Genomic DNA, 13,051 nt, shown 5'->3' on the forward strand with positions numbered 1-13,051 from the left:
GGTACAATACACCTGTGCCTAGTGCAAGTACAATCCTTACTTTCAGAGCTTTCTCAATATACTGAACTTTACGCATGTTACCCAAACGTGAAAATTAAGTCGTCATTTACTCACCCTGATGTTGTTTAAATGCAGTATAGCCTTCTTTTTCGGACCATAAAAGGAGAAATCAGGACAGATGTGAGGAAATCAAGATTAATAAGATGTGACACAACATACAATCCATGTACTTTATTTCTTAATTTTTCATTTTTCATTTACAGTTAAATTTCTGGATAAACTTATCCATTAATGTCTAATCATGACCATAATTGCATTATAATAATAACATTAACCTCGCCTAATAAGATTATTTCTCATTATTAGGTTCATGCCTTGGTAGGAGTAGTTCTGTGGGGGTTCCCCAGCCTCCTCCACGTCTTGAGCCATCCAGCACAGAGCTGACGCTGTTAAATTTGCTGCGTGAACGCCGGGACAGCAGTGGCAGCAACACCAGCTCGGCCTACCTGAGCAGCAGTCGTCGATCCTCTGGCATATCCCCCTGCTTCTCCAGCCGCCGTTCTAGTCAGGCCTCGCAGTCTGAGCACAACCACCATCGGCATATTCACAATCTCAGTGCCACTGACTCTTATGACCCTATCTCCACTGATGCCTCACGACGCTCCAGTGAAGCCAGCCAATGTGGAGGTAGAGGAAGTTCAGGTGGGATGGTGTACAGTGGAAGTGGAGGTATTGGAGGAAATGGGATGGGGGCAAGAGGTTTTCTCAACCTCACTCCTGCTCAACACTATCACCTGAAAGCCAAGTATGCTGCTGCTACTGGTGGGCCTCCTCCCACACCTGTGCCAAACATGGAGCACATGAGCCTAAAAACTCGTCTGGCTTTGATGGAAGATAAACAGAACATGGGCCAACTTACACTACCACCACTGGTCAGGCCACGTCGCTGTAGTGATGGTATGCACAACTTACATGGCAGTCAAGCATTGTATCAAAGAAGGGGACTGTACCCTGTTGAAGGTCCAGGGAATAGTGATCGAAGAGCCAGTGACCCTGTGCGCACACGGGATACTAGTGCTTTTGGTTTGCCACAGTTACAGCGTTTCAGCAGTTTAAACAACATGAATTCATTACCCCATGTTGCTGGTAGTCATTATTTAGATGGAGAAATGAATAGTCTGAGCTTCCAGAACTACATCTTTCAGAGAAGTCTACACTCGCCTTGCCCTCCCAGCATCATGGAGCAATCAGCACTTGAGGACTTGGCAATGGACAAAGATGGTCTTCTGTTACATGTTGATGAAGACATTCTGCCAGATGACTTGGTTCAGTATCTTCATTCCCAAGATCAAGGATCGGATCACAACCAAGACAACCATAGCAGTGATTCCAGTCCCCTTAGATCCAGTTTTGACCAGGGTACTGCTGATATCCAGAACTTCCTCAACCCACAACAGCAACAGGAGGAGACAGAAGGGGAAAGTACTAGTAAAGAGATACTGCCTATCCAGTGGAATGAAGTGACCTCTGGTAGTGCTGATGTTTCTCCTCCCAGGCAGCAGTCTCAGAGGTGCGGAAGATGTTCAGACCAGAGTGGCATAGTGAGCAACGCCTTTGGTCGCTTTGGAAACATGGTTGTGCAGCAACAACTGCATACAGAGTTTATGGATCAACACTCAACTCTTTGTAGAAATGGTGTCGAACACATGGCAGGTATGAACTACAGATGCATACATCCAGAGCAGCGTCAGCAAATTGCAAAGCCATCCCAACAACAGCCCAGGACAAATCCAGGCATTAAGACTGAGTCTTCTTCAAACTCCAAACTGGAATCAAGGCCCAACAACTTTGGTCGACCAAACTTCTCTCATATTTCTTTGGGCCCCCTCCGTACTAGCTGTACCCAGCAGACAAAAATATCCCAAAATAACCTCGAGCAAAATCAAACAATAACACATCAAATCAGCAGCAACCTTTTGTTGCAAAGACCAGCTAACTGCAGCTTGTCTCCAGCAACACTACTGCCTCACCAGGCCCAACAACCTATGACTCATCCACCTGTCAATAGTGGCCATAGAGGCTTATATCACACACAACCCTACTTCATTCAGCAGGTTATCAATGGTCATAATGCACATTCATGCCAGCAGCAAAGCTTGAGAAATGGAAATGGAACCAGTTGCTCTCTTGCAAATCAGGTTTCAGGACTTAAGCTTGAGGCAGATGATTACCTTCACACCAACACTTGCTCTTCTATCCAGCGACAAAAGCCTGTATTTATTGCTGAGTGTTTTGACCCGCCAGAGTCCAAAACTTTGTCTTCTCATGAGACAGAAACACCTTCTGAGGCCCTTTTGTCCCCTGGGGTTGATCAGGTGACCAGTACAGTAGAAGAAAGCCTAGATGTCTTAGATAATGTTGGTTTAGATATTTGTTCCATTCTTGAGGATGGTTTTGAGCAGGGTAGTATGGTGTCTGATATAATCAGTCCCAGTTTTTTCCAGGGTCTTTCTAGAACTTCCTCTCGGCTGACTACTCCCCGTGTTTCAGCTCCATTTCATCCAGGCACTAACAACATGGCTATTGGTGACATGAGCTCCCTCCTCACCACCCTCGCAGAAGAGAGCAAATTTCTGGCTATTATGCAGTGATCTGTGCACTCCCCTTCCAAAAAATTGTTACACTGTTATAGATAAGATAAATTTAACAGACTTGTGTGTATGTAATGTAAAGAAGTGGGATGAGAAAGAAAATTATTGCTTTATATTTATTAAAATAGTTTATTAGGTGATGTTGACAAAGAGTTGGTACACAATCTTGAATCTGTCTTATCTTCCTAGAGGCAGTGACCAATAAATCCATTCCATTTCTGGAATAGAGGCTATTTTAAAAGCTCATCTTTTATATTGTTATATGATGATGACAGACGGAGACACTGGTCTTCTTTTCATCACATTGAAACAGTATTCTCTGTGTTGTTGATATTTTTATGTTTTGTTGTACATTGTAGCTACAAGTGCATGACAATTTTCTTATTAAGTGTACACAGTGTTCACTAAACTGAGTAGGTTAACTCATTGTATTATGTATCTTTGTTGTTGAGTGCATTGCATACTACAAAAATGGTGTGAATATGCACAGACTTAACTGTCATCAGGTCAAGACAGGGTGGAATATCACTCTTAACAGGCCCAAGTCTCATATTTTGATTATTCTAAATGTCTTTTTTAAGTGTCTTATATCAGAGATGTTGCAGTGATTATAATATAAGTCTTACCAAATGTTGTTGACCAATTTTCCCAACATGGCAATTAAGAGGGACCACTTTGTTGTGTAAGGGTATGACAAGTGAAGACCAAAATGCTAGAGCTGATCACTTAATATCTTGATTATATTGACTGTATCCTTGTAAATAAATGTTAATAATTTTCTTCCTTTTTTATATTGCAAAAATTTACATTTTGCCTTAATTTGATCATATTGTTAATGACTGGTGCTGCTGTTAAGCAATGCATTACATGGCAAAAAAAAAAAAGCATTGTTGTCATTTTAGTCAATCTCAACATGTTGCTTATTGCACAAGTAATTTTTATTTTTTATTTGTGGCCAAAATGTGTTGAAAGCAATGGTATCAATTAATGTTTAAATGTATCTAAATATACCAGTGATTTTTATTTTGTTATCTTGTTTACAACAGTCAGTTGTGTGCTGTTTTTGTCACAGCAGTGCAGTGAATCTGTAGTGAGATCTCATTTATGCCATGGCTTTTTAGATTAACCTGTCTTTGCTTATCTATTAAAAAAACCTCTACCTTCTTCACTTCTGAATAAGGAAATGTATAAACACCAAGACTAAGAGCTAAGAGACTTTTTTGCAGTATTAAAAATATCCTACAGTTTCTACCTGCATATGTATAGTTTTTAAAGGTGTATTCTCATAATTAGGTTCTGTTTGTATTGTATGGTTATTTGAAAAAGTTCTGTAGTTGTGTATCTGCATCTTTTTTAGTTTTGAACACAGAAGTGGTATGACCTATTCCTCTTTAAAGGGACCAGAGGCTTTGAGCCTAAGGTATGTGCCTTATTAACGCTTGTCCATACAAAAGAGACACTGCCCTTTCTTCTTCTTCTTCCTCTTTTTTATGTTTTTTTTTTTTTTTTAAGGAATTGAAGAGAAAAATTGTGTATGGAATGAGTCCTGTGACTTCATATGTTACATGGAACACTGTTCTGTTGGTTGGGCATTGAGAAATGTGTAAGCAATGTTAGTTGCTTTGTTGTTGTTTTTAATAGTTATTACATTTGTTTTTATGCTTGTAAATACATATTCATTCTGTAGACTGTAGTTAAGAGTTTAGGTGGCATCAGGGGTCAGAATTAGTATAAATATCCTACTCTATTAAGCAGGAATCCCTGTGCCCTGTCTTACATTCAAACAAGTGATCAAAATAGAATCACGGTGCCTAGCACCCTTAGACTGGGAACAAAGTCTGAATGCGAATGCTCTTTTTTATATCAGATCAAAACAAATGTTTGTATGGTTTTAATAAAAAAATCAAATAAAATAAATAAATGCAACAGTTGTCTTTGCTGGTGAGTATTTGCTATTGATGTACTGTATAAGAAGAGGAAGTTACAGTAAAATACAATATTAGTAGGTGATACTAAACAGTGCTTTAATGCAACATACTGTATATGATTATCTTATCTGTGTGCAATATTTAATCTGGCTTTTCATAATGCAATACTATTTTCTCTGCTCTGAGATGAGTTAATGCTTCACATCAGTTCTAACATATTCGCGTGTTGTGCTATAGATAAGCTATGTGATTCTGAAGAGATTCTTGATCACATAAATACCTAATAAAGTTTATGAAACATTATTATTTAAATGCATACATCACAATGACTATAGTTAATGTTTGCATTTGTACACAATCTTGGACTGATACTGCAGAGGAAATTTAAAATCATGATGTTCTGTATTTTGAACATTTTAGCACAGGTAAATTAATTGACTTTAGTGTCAGTGGCGTTAGTGACTTTGCAAATAATTATATTTGTTATGAAAGTCAGTGGTTTAAATACATCAAGAAACTTTTAAAGCAGTGTTCAAATTGTGTCAAAGCTCTTGGGGGGTCCCCCTTTCAAAAATAAATTAATAAATAATAAATAAAAACGATAGGCACATAATTTTATTTATTTTTTTATTCGAAAAAAAATATCTCGATTCTCAAATATGTGTAAATAGATGCATTTCCCACCTTTATAGATTATGTTGATCTATAATGGGCGATGGTCAAAGTAGCCTAATAATTTAGTCTATTAACTCTGCATAAAAACCTGTTTACTTAAGTAACAGGATATGTCATGCCATAAAATATTTTTAGTACAACTGACTTTGTATTTTATGTGAATTTAATAAAAAAACATTGTAAGTTAGGCTAAAAAAAGAACATTTACATAATCAAAAAACATTAATAAAAATAAAAATAAAATATAGCTGCAAGCAGCGATTAACCGGGGTTCGTGAAATTGACACCCTTTAAGGTTGGCCAACCTGGATGTATGGCTGACAGTTAAAAACATCCAAAATGGAGAGCAGGCTCACAGACACACAACAGTCATGCACACACAGTGAAATTAAGTGATTAAACTGGCCTATTAATGCTCTATAAGCATATTCACACACACACACACACACACACACACATAAATGAAATGGTCAGACTATCACAGTAATGATCATTAAGCCTGCTAACACACAAACACAAACACAGTTGTTTGATTTAAAATAAGTGATAGGTAAGAAAGATTATTGCACATATTTGCTTTTTAAGAGTTTAGATGTCATTTTCAGGTTCCACTGTAATCATAATCTGGCAAAATTATAAAAGCTGATATGTCTGTATGAACAAAATGGTAAACTTTGACTCAATGAGGTTTAAAATGTTATAACAGTGATTTTATAATGTTTCATCATGAATCCTTCAGCAGCCATTGAACAGTGCTGTTTTACAGCTTAATAAGGCCATTAGTGGTCTTCCGCTGCCATCTAGTGGTTATAAATGCCAATTTCTCATACAACACTGTGTTTTTAAGCTTTATAACTATTATAGTGTTATTTTTGGCCCAGTCTCTCTTAAATTATAAACATTTTTTGATAATTATTGATCTAGAGACTCCAGAGAACATCACTGCTGTGGTTTGATCGAGATTGAGCAAAAAAACAGAGACAAATTAGCAAAAGTAGCTTTTTAACACATTTGTAAATAATTAATGAACGATTTGATTGACAGCATTAGTCCAAGAGGCAAACTTGTTCAGAATGAGGAGATCTATCAGATGATATGAACATGTAGTGTATAAGTGAATGTTATTAATATTTTATTGCAATTTGAGGTCATTTCCCTTAGAAATACTGTTTCAGAAGCCCTTTTTCACTGTTAAAGCACCACCTATGGTCCGATCTCCATGAAACTTTTCATGCTTGTTAACGGTTATGTGTCACACGTTTTCACCAACTTTCGTAAAGTTTCAAGTTTTTGTTTACGTTTTATAGGCTGTTGGGTATGTGTGGCCACGCAAATGAGCCAATTATAGCTAACCAAACAACAAAATTCAACATTTTTTCGATAACTATTGATCTAGAGAGTCCAGAGATTATTACTGTAGTGGTTTGATCGAGATTGACCAAAAAACCAGAGACTAGTTCGCAAAAGTAGGTTTTAAACATATTTCTGAATAATTAATGAACGATTTGATTGACAGCTTTGGTCCAAGAGGCAAAGTTGTTCGGAATGAGGAGATCTATCATATGATATGCATTATTTGTGGATATGTAAAACACCACGTGATCACTAGGCCAAAAATCTCGTTAGCGCCAACTTGTGGCCGATTTCTTTCAAAATTCTTGCAGACCTTTGGGGTCATGAGTCAAACATGTCCACCGAGTTTCGTTCCGATCGACCTCCGTTAACCTTGTCTAATAAGTGCTCAAATTTTAATGGCCGATGGCGGCCATGTTTTTTGAGATACGCGAATGTCCTCATAGATATTTAAGCCACTTCGGACAAAGACACAGCATACCAAGTTTCAAGTCGATCGGACCAACGGTTACCCAGTTACAGTTTTTTCGATCTTATAGCGCCACCAAGTGGCAGATCAGTGGAATTTTTTGTTTTTTTGACCAAAGTTCCTACTGCTATATATGTGTACCAAGTTTGGTGAAGATATCTCATTTCGTTCACGAGTTATAGCATTTTTCGTAAAATAGGTCCTCGACTTTTAAATGTTTTTGGGCCCCATTACAAAAGTGAGTGGACATTTCAAAGATTTTTTTGATAATTATTAATAAGCCCTGGACAGAGAACATTTCGGCAGTAGTTTGGTTGCGATTGGGTGAAAAACCTACGACTAGTTCACCAAAGTAGGTTTTAAACCTAATTGCGAATAGTTAAATAACAATTTAATTGACAGAAATGATCCTAGAGACAAAGTTGTTCAGAATGATGATATCTATCATGTGATATGAATGACTTATGTATTTGTGAATATCTAAGATGTTTTTTTTACAGTTAATTTCATGTACAGTTGAAATATTGTGTTTTTGATGGCTTTTCTGACTGTTATAGCGCCACCTATGGTCCGATCTTGATGAAACTTTTCTTGCTTGTTCACAGTCATGTGACACATGTTTTCACCAACTTTCGTAAAGTTTCAAGTTTTCGTTTAGGTTTTATAGGCTGTTGGGTATGTGTGGCCACGCCTCCTTTTTGAAATGAGCCAATTATAGCTAACCAAAGGACAAAATTCAACATTTTTTCTATAATTATTGATCTAGAGAGTCCAGAGATTATTACTGCAGTGGTTTGATCGAGATTGAGCAAAAAACCAGAGATTAGTTCGCAAAAGTAGGTTTTAGACATATTTCTGAATAATTAATGAACAATTTGATTGACAGCTTTGGTCCAAGAGGCAAAGTTGTTTAGAATGAGGAGATCTATCATATGATATGCATTATGTGTGGATATGTAAAACACCACGTGATTAAGGAGCCAAAAATCTCGTTAGCGCCAACTTGTGGCCGATTTGTTTCAAAATTCTTACAGACCTTTAGGGCCATGAGTCGAACATGCCCACCGAGTTTCGTTCCGATTGACCCCCGTTAACCTTGTCAAATTGGTGCTTAAAGTGTTTTGGCCAATGGCGGCCATGTTTTTTGAGATACGTGAATGTCCTCATATACACTTGTGCCCCTTTGGACCAAGACGCTGCATACCAATTTTGAAGTCGATCGGACCAACGGTTGCCTAGTTATAACCATTTATATGTTTTTTCTGTCTTATAGCGCCCCTAAGTGATCGTAATTTTTTTTATTTGACCAAAGATTGAGCTTGTACATATTTGTACCGAGTTTGGTGAATATAGCTCATTCCGTTCCAGAGTTATACTTCCAACAACATTTGGCTAACGTTAGCATACACGCTAATTGGAGTACTGTATCGGCCGACAATCAAAATTTCAACTTTTTTTTGATAATTATTGATATTCAGTGTCCACAGAATATTTCTGCACTGGTTTGGTTCCGATCGGGCGAAAAACCTAGGACTAGTTCGCAAAAGTAGGTCTGGGATATAGGTCAATTTTAGGGGAAGAAGGAAGCGTCGTAGCTCAAAAATTTCGGACTCCACTTCTGTTCGGGCTAACCCAAGGATTGCAACGATGTAAAGTTTTTGAGTCTACGGCTGTGTCCAAATTCAGGGTCTGCATCCTTCGGAGTACTCATTTGAAGGATGTTACGTCACAGCGCCGCGACGAAGGCTGTCCAAATTCGTAGGATCCTTCAAATGCGGCCCACAAATACGTCCTCCTTTTCCCCGAATTGGAAGGATGGGTGTGGTGGATCCTTTCCCGTCCTACCTATCCCATAATTCTTTTCGGCAGAGCGTAATGGCGGATGAAGCGAGCGGTAGCGGAGTGGGAGAGGAGTTTCTCTGACAAAACAAGCTAAAGTTTATGCTTCGGCTCAATGAATTTGTAGGAGAAATTAGTAGATTACTTAAAAACAAATACAAATAGGCTATAATGGCTTACCTGGATGTGACTGTCTTGTAGTCTGATATAAAAAACTCTCCGACAACGAGCAAAGAAAGTATTTAATTTATTGAATTGCTTTATTTCTTCCAAAAGAATTAAAATGAGGAGAATAACTCTTTGTTTGTCCATTTTCCCGCTTCTTGCTTGGCGCTGTCACGGTTGCTAGGCGACAGGATATGAGCAACGGGTAAGGGAGGGAACTGAAAGAAGGGTAGGCTGTCCAAATTCACAAACACCGACTTCCGGGTTTTGCGGACGTCGGAGGATCCCTCCTCCTTCAACCGGGTAGGAAGGATCCTAAGGAGGATGCAGACCGTGAATTTGGACACAGCCTACGACACACGGTTTACGACTGTGGGCCAAAAATGTCTGAAATTTTAGGTTTTTGAGCTGTAGCGCCCCCGTTTGGGCGATTGGGCTGAGACTTTGATACGTTCTCCCCAAATTGAGCTCTACGATCTGTCCAAGTTTCAAGTCTCTAGGCCTTACGGTTTGGGCTGCACGATGCGTTTTAGGGCAGAATAATAATAATAATAAAAATCCTAACAAATACAATAGGGTTTCTGCACTACGTGCACGAACCCCTAATTATCCGACTTCAGTCTAGAGTTCAAGCTCTCTCCAAAACTCTCCCATTAAAATCACTGAAGCTGTTTACACTGTGAAATGAGTGTAATTACAAATTCGTACACACATCTGCAATTTATTGTTTCTAACGAGAGAATTCGCCCGAAAGAGGTCTTCAGTCAGCGAGCAAGTGAAGAAAACACCGGCATTTTAGCGATGACTCATCTGAAAGTCTCTGATTGGCCATTGCATTCATAAGCTCAACAGAATCGTATGTGATTGGTTATAATGCAGTACTGTAAAAACGCATCTGTCTCTGGCTCAGCGCCAGCCAGCGAACGCAGATTTGAATTTAGCAACTGATGACATGAATATGAACGATCAATGATCAATGATCAAATATTAAAAATATGAATCGGCTATTTTTTGTCTTTTGAAAGTTGCATTCAAAGTCCACTTGGCTCAAAAATCTGAGGGGGCACGTGCTCTGACGCCTCTGATTAGGTGTACCAAACAGTCATTAAGCAAAGAAGAATTATATCTTACCTATAGGCACAATGGCGCAATTCCCACTTTTTAAAAAAATTCCCTTCAGCTTGATGCTTTATTTTTGACTTGTCACATGCATGTGTTTTTACATTTAGCCAGTTCGAAAGATTTTAACCCATTCAAGTGCAAGAAAAAGATAGAACTAAATTCAGGACCGGAGCACCGTTTTCTGTGTGCGCATGCACCCAAAGCCTTCACAATAGACAGCCAGTGCAAAAGGCAGTAGAGGCAGTTAGGGCCCCGTGGCAGCGAAGTTGTCAATTTAATTTTTTGGTGTGTTCAACTGGAAGCGGCTCTGCGCAGACAGATCTGTGTTTGATATTCAAAGTACCTCAAGAGCTATAGAGAGCAGACAGTTCTGCATGCTTTCAAATCGCTCTTGCGGTACTTTAATGTCCTACACGATCAGAGTGCAACTTCAAGCCGCACACACACACCTCTGATGCACCAGGGCTGTGCAACTACAGTTTGGCATATGTGTCAAACGTATGAAGAAATCAGTCGGTGTGATCAAATTTACCTCAGGAACAGGTGCATGGGTTTGAGCCTGTTTACAAACCTGCTGTCCATCAAAGAGAACTGATATGTTTTGCTCAAAATTAATTTCATAACATAAGTTGAGTGATTGAAATAACATCCTTTTGTGATTTGACATGGTTTCCCATTCACATCACAGAATGAGAAAAAAACATTATAGGTCTATTATATTCTATGCAGTGATAAAGGCTGTTGATTATCAATGCACTATATATATATATATATATATATATATATATATATATATATACAGTGGTGCCTGAAGAAGTGGGTATACTCTCCCATCCCCCAAGGAAACTCCAACTAAACCTGTTGCCTTGACTTGCTTGTACATGCTACTATACCAGGGGTCTGCAACAGGGTTTGAAATTAACTTTTTCACTCACCATACAATTTTGCAAATACATTTTTAAGTTACCGGCCAACTTCTACTAGCCAAAAAACATCAGCAACATATACAGTATAAAGGTTTTATATAAAGGGCAGTTTTTTTTTCTTAACCTTATTAAATGTGTCATCAACCTTTGTTTCATAAAAAAAATCCAGTTAATATAATACGACATGAATAAAATGGAAGAAGCAGAAGTCAACAGCATTTATTTGCATTTACACAGTTTAATGATACTGAAATGTAACATGAATGCTTTTTCCAAAATTACAACTGCATAAATAATGCTATGCGTTTTAAAATTATTTTTTTTAATATACAATAGTGTTGGGGAAAATACAGTAAGCTACTTTTAAATATGAAAGTAAACCGCCAGTAGGTGGCAGCAAGTGAGCCATTGAGTTATTTATTCAAATGATTTGATCAGATGACTAATTCATTCAAGAATGAAGCAAGCGCCTCTATGAATGGTTTATTGAATCAATGACTCAAATGATTAATTCAGTAAAGTGTGTTGCTCTGAGATGCGCGACTGTTCTGCTGTGATCTTTGTTTGGAACTATTTTTATTTATTTTTTGTTAGGCTAACCAAATCGAGTAGAAATGGTCAACATTGACTGTCTAAATCAGGGATCCTCAAATCTGGACCATTCCTGCAGAGTTTAGCTCTAACCCTTATCAAACACACCAGAGCATGCGAATCAGAGTCTTCAAGATCATTAGAAAATCACAGGTAGTCAGGGCCGGTGCTAGCTATAGGCAGAGCAGGCAATTGCCTAGGGCCTCAGTCTTTCTGGACCGATCATTCACCAATTTATTTTGAGTTTAAAAGAGCGTGAGCGCCGCTGCACTGATGCTACCACAAAGCTTTGAATTTGTGCAAGTAAATGACATCGTGTTGGGAGCTGACTAGCAAAATGGCTACAAAAGTTAAAACAAACAACTTTGTATTCAAATTAGTGCTGTTAAACGATTAATCGCATAATTGCTTGTATTTATATATACACTATAAATATACACAGTACACACACATATTATGTAAACAAACTTTTATTGTGAATGCGATTAATCTCGATTAATTATTTGACAGCACTAATTCAAATTCAAAAAGCAAACACACTAGACCATTTTTTAATGTTTCAAAAAAGTACCTCAGATGTGTGAAACTTCTAAATTGTTCTGATGTATAGGCTATTTAAGGTGGCAATGCAATAGATAGGCTAAAATCATATTAATAATATGACAATATCATAGTTAATATTGGTTAAATGGGAGGGAGAAACCCTGTCCATACCCAGCAAGTAAAAAAAATATAAAAGCACTGATGTTCATTTACTGAAGTGGTATTCAGGAACTGTGAATAAATTACAGAAAAACTTACTGCAAAATAATCTTAATTTATCATGGCTATAATAACATCCTCAACAAACAAAAAAAAAAGATTACCTTAGAAAAAGTTTGATTAATATGTACATACTGTAGGCTACTGGTCAAAAGTTTGGACACATTACAGTTTATCATGTTTTTGAAATAAGCTTATGCTCATCAAGCCTATTTGATAAAAAAAAATACAGCAAAAAAAGAAATAAATAAAAAATAAAATATTGTGCAATAGAAAAGTTAAAAAAAATAAAATAAGAGTATTTATTTAAAATAGAAATCTGTTGTAACAATACCATTCAAAAGTTTGGAATTCAATGGGTCAGTTTTTTTTTTTTTTTTTCTTTTTTCAAAGAAATTCATAAGGATGTGTTAAAAAGAAAGTGAAAAAGTGAAAGTGATGTGTGGCCAAGCACGGTTACCCATATTCGGAATTTGTGCTCTGCATTTAACCCATCCTAAGTGCACACACACACAGCAGTGAACACACACACCGTGAACACACACCCGGAGCAGTGGGCAGTCATTTATG

At 37.6% G+C, this 13,051-nt stretch overlaps 1 protein-coding gene across 1 annotated transcript in view; it reads left to right on the forward strand.

Moving 5' to 3' along the window:
* Positions 1–4,538, forward strand: part of LOC306863584 (transcriptional activator GLI3-like) — a 216,786-nt gene extending 212,248 nt beyond the window's left edge. The window contains exon 15 of the mRNA XM_079407007.1: positions 367–4,538. Coding sequence (XP_079263133.1) covers positions 367–2,651 — 2,285 coding nt within the window. The 3' untranslated portion in view covers positions 2,652–4,538. The remainder of the gene's footprint in view (positions 1–366) is intronic.
* Positions 4,539–13,051: the final 8,513 nt, after the last annotated feature.

Source organism: Barbus barbus, assembly GCF_936440315.1.
Source record: "Barbus barbus genome assembly, chromosome: 44".
Classification (NCBI taxonomy): Eukaryota; Metazoa; Chordata; class Actinopteri; order Cypriniformes; family Cyprinidae; genus Barbus; species Barbus barbus.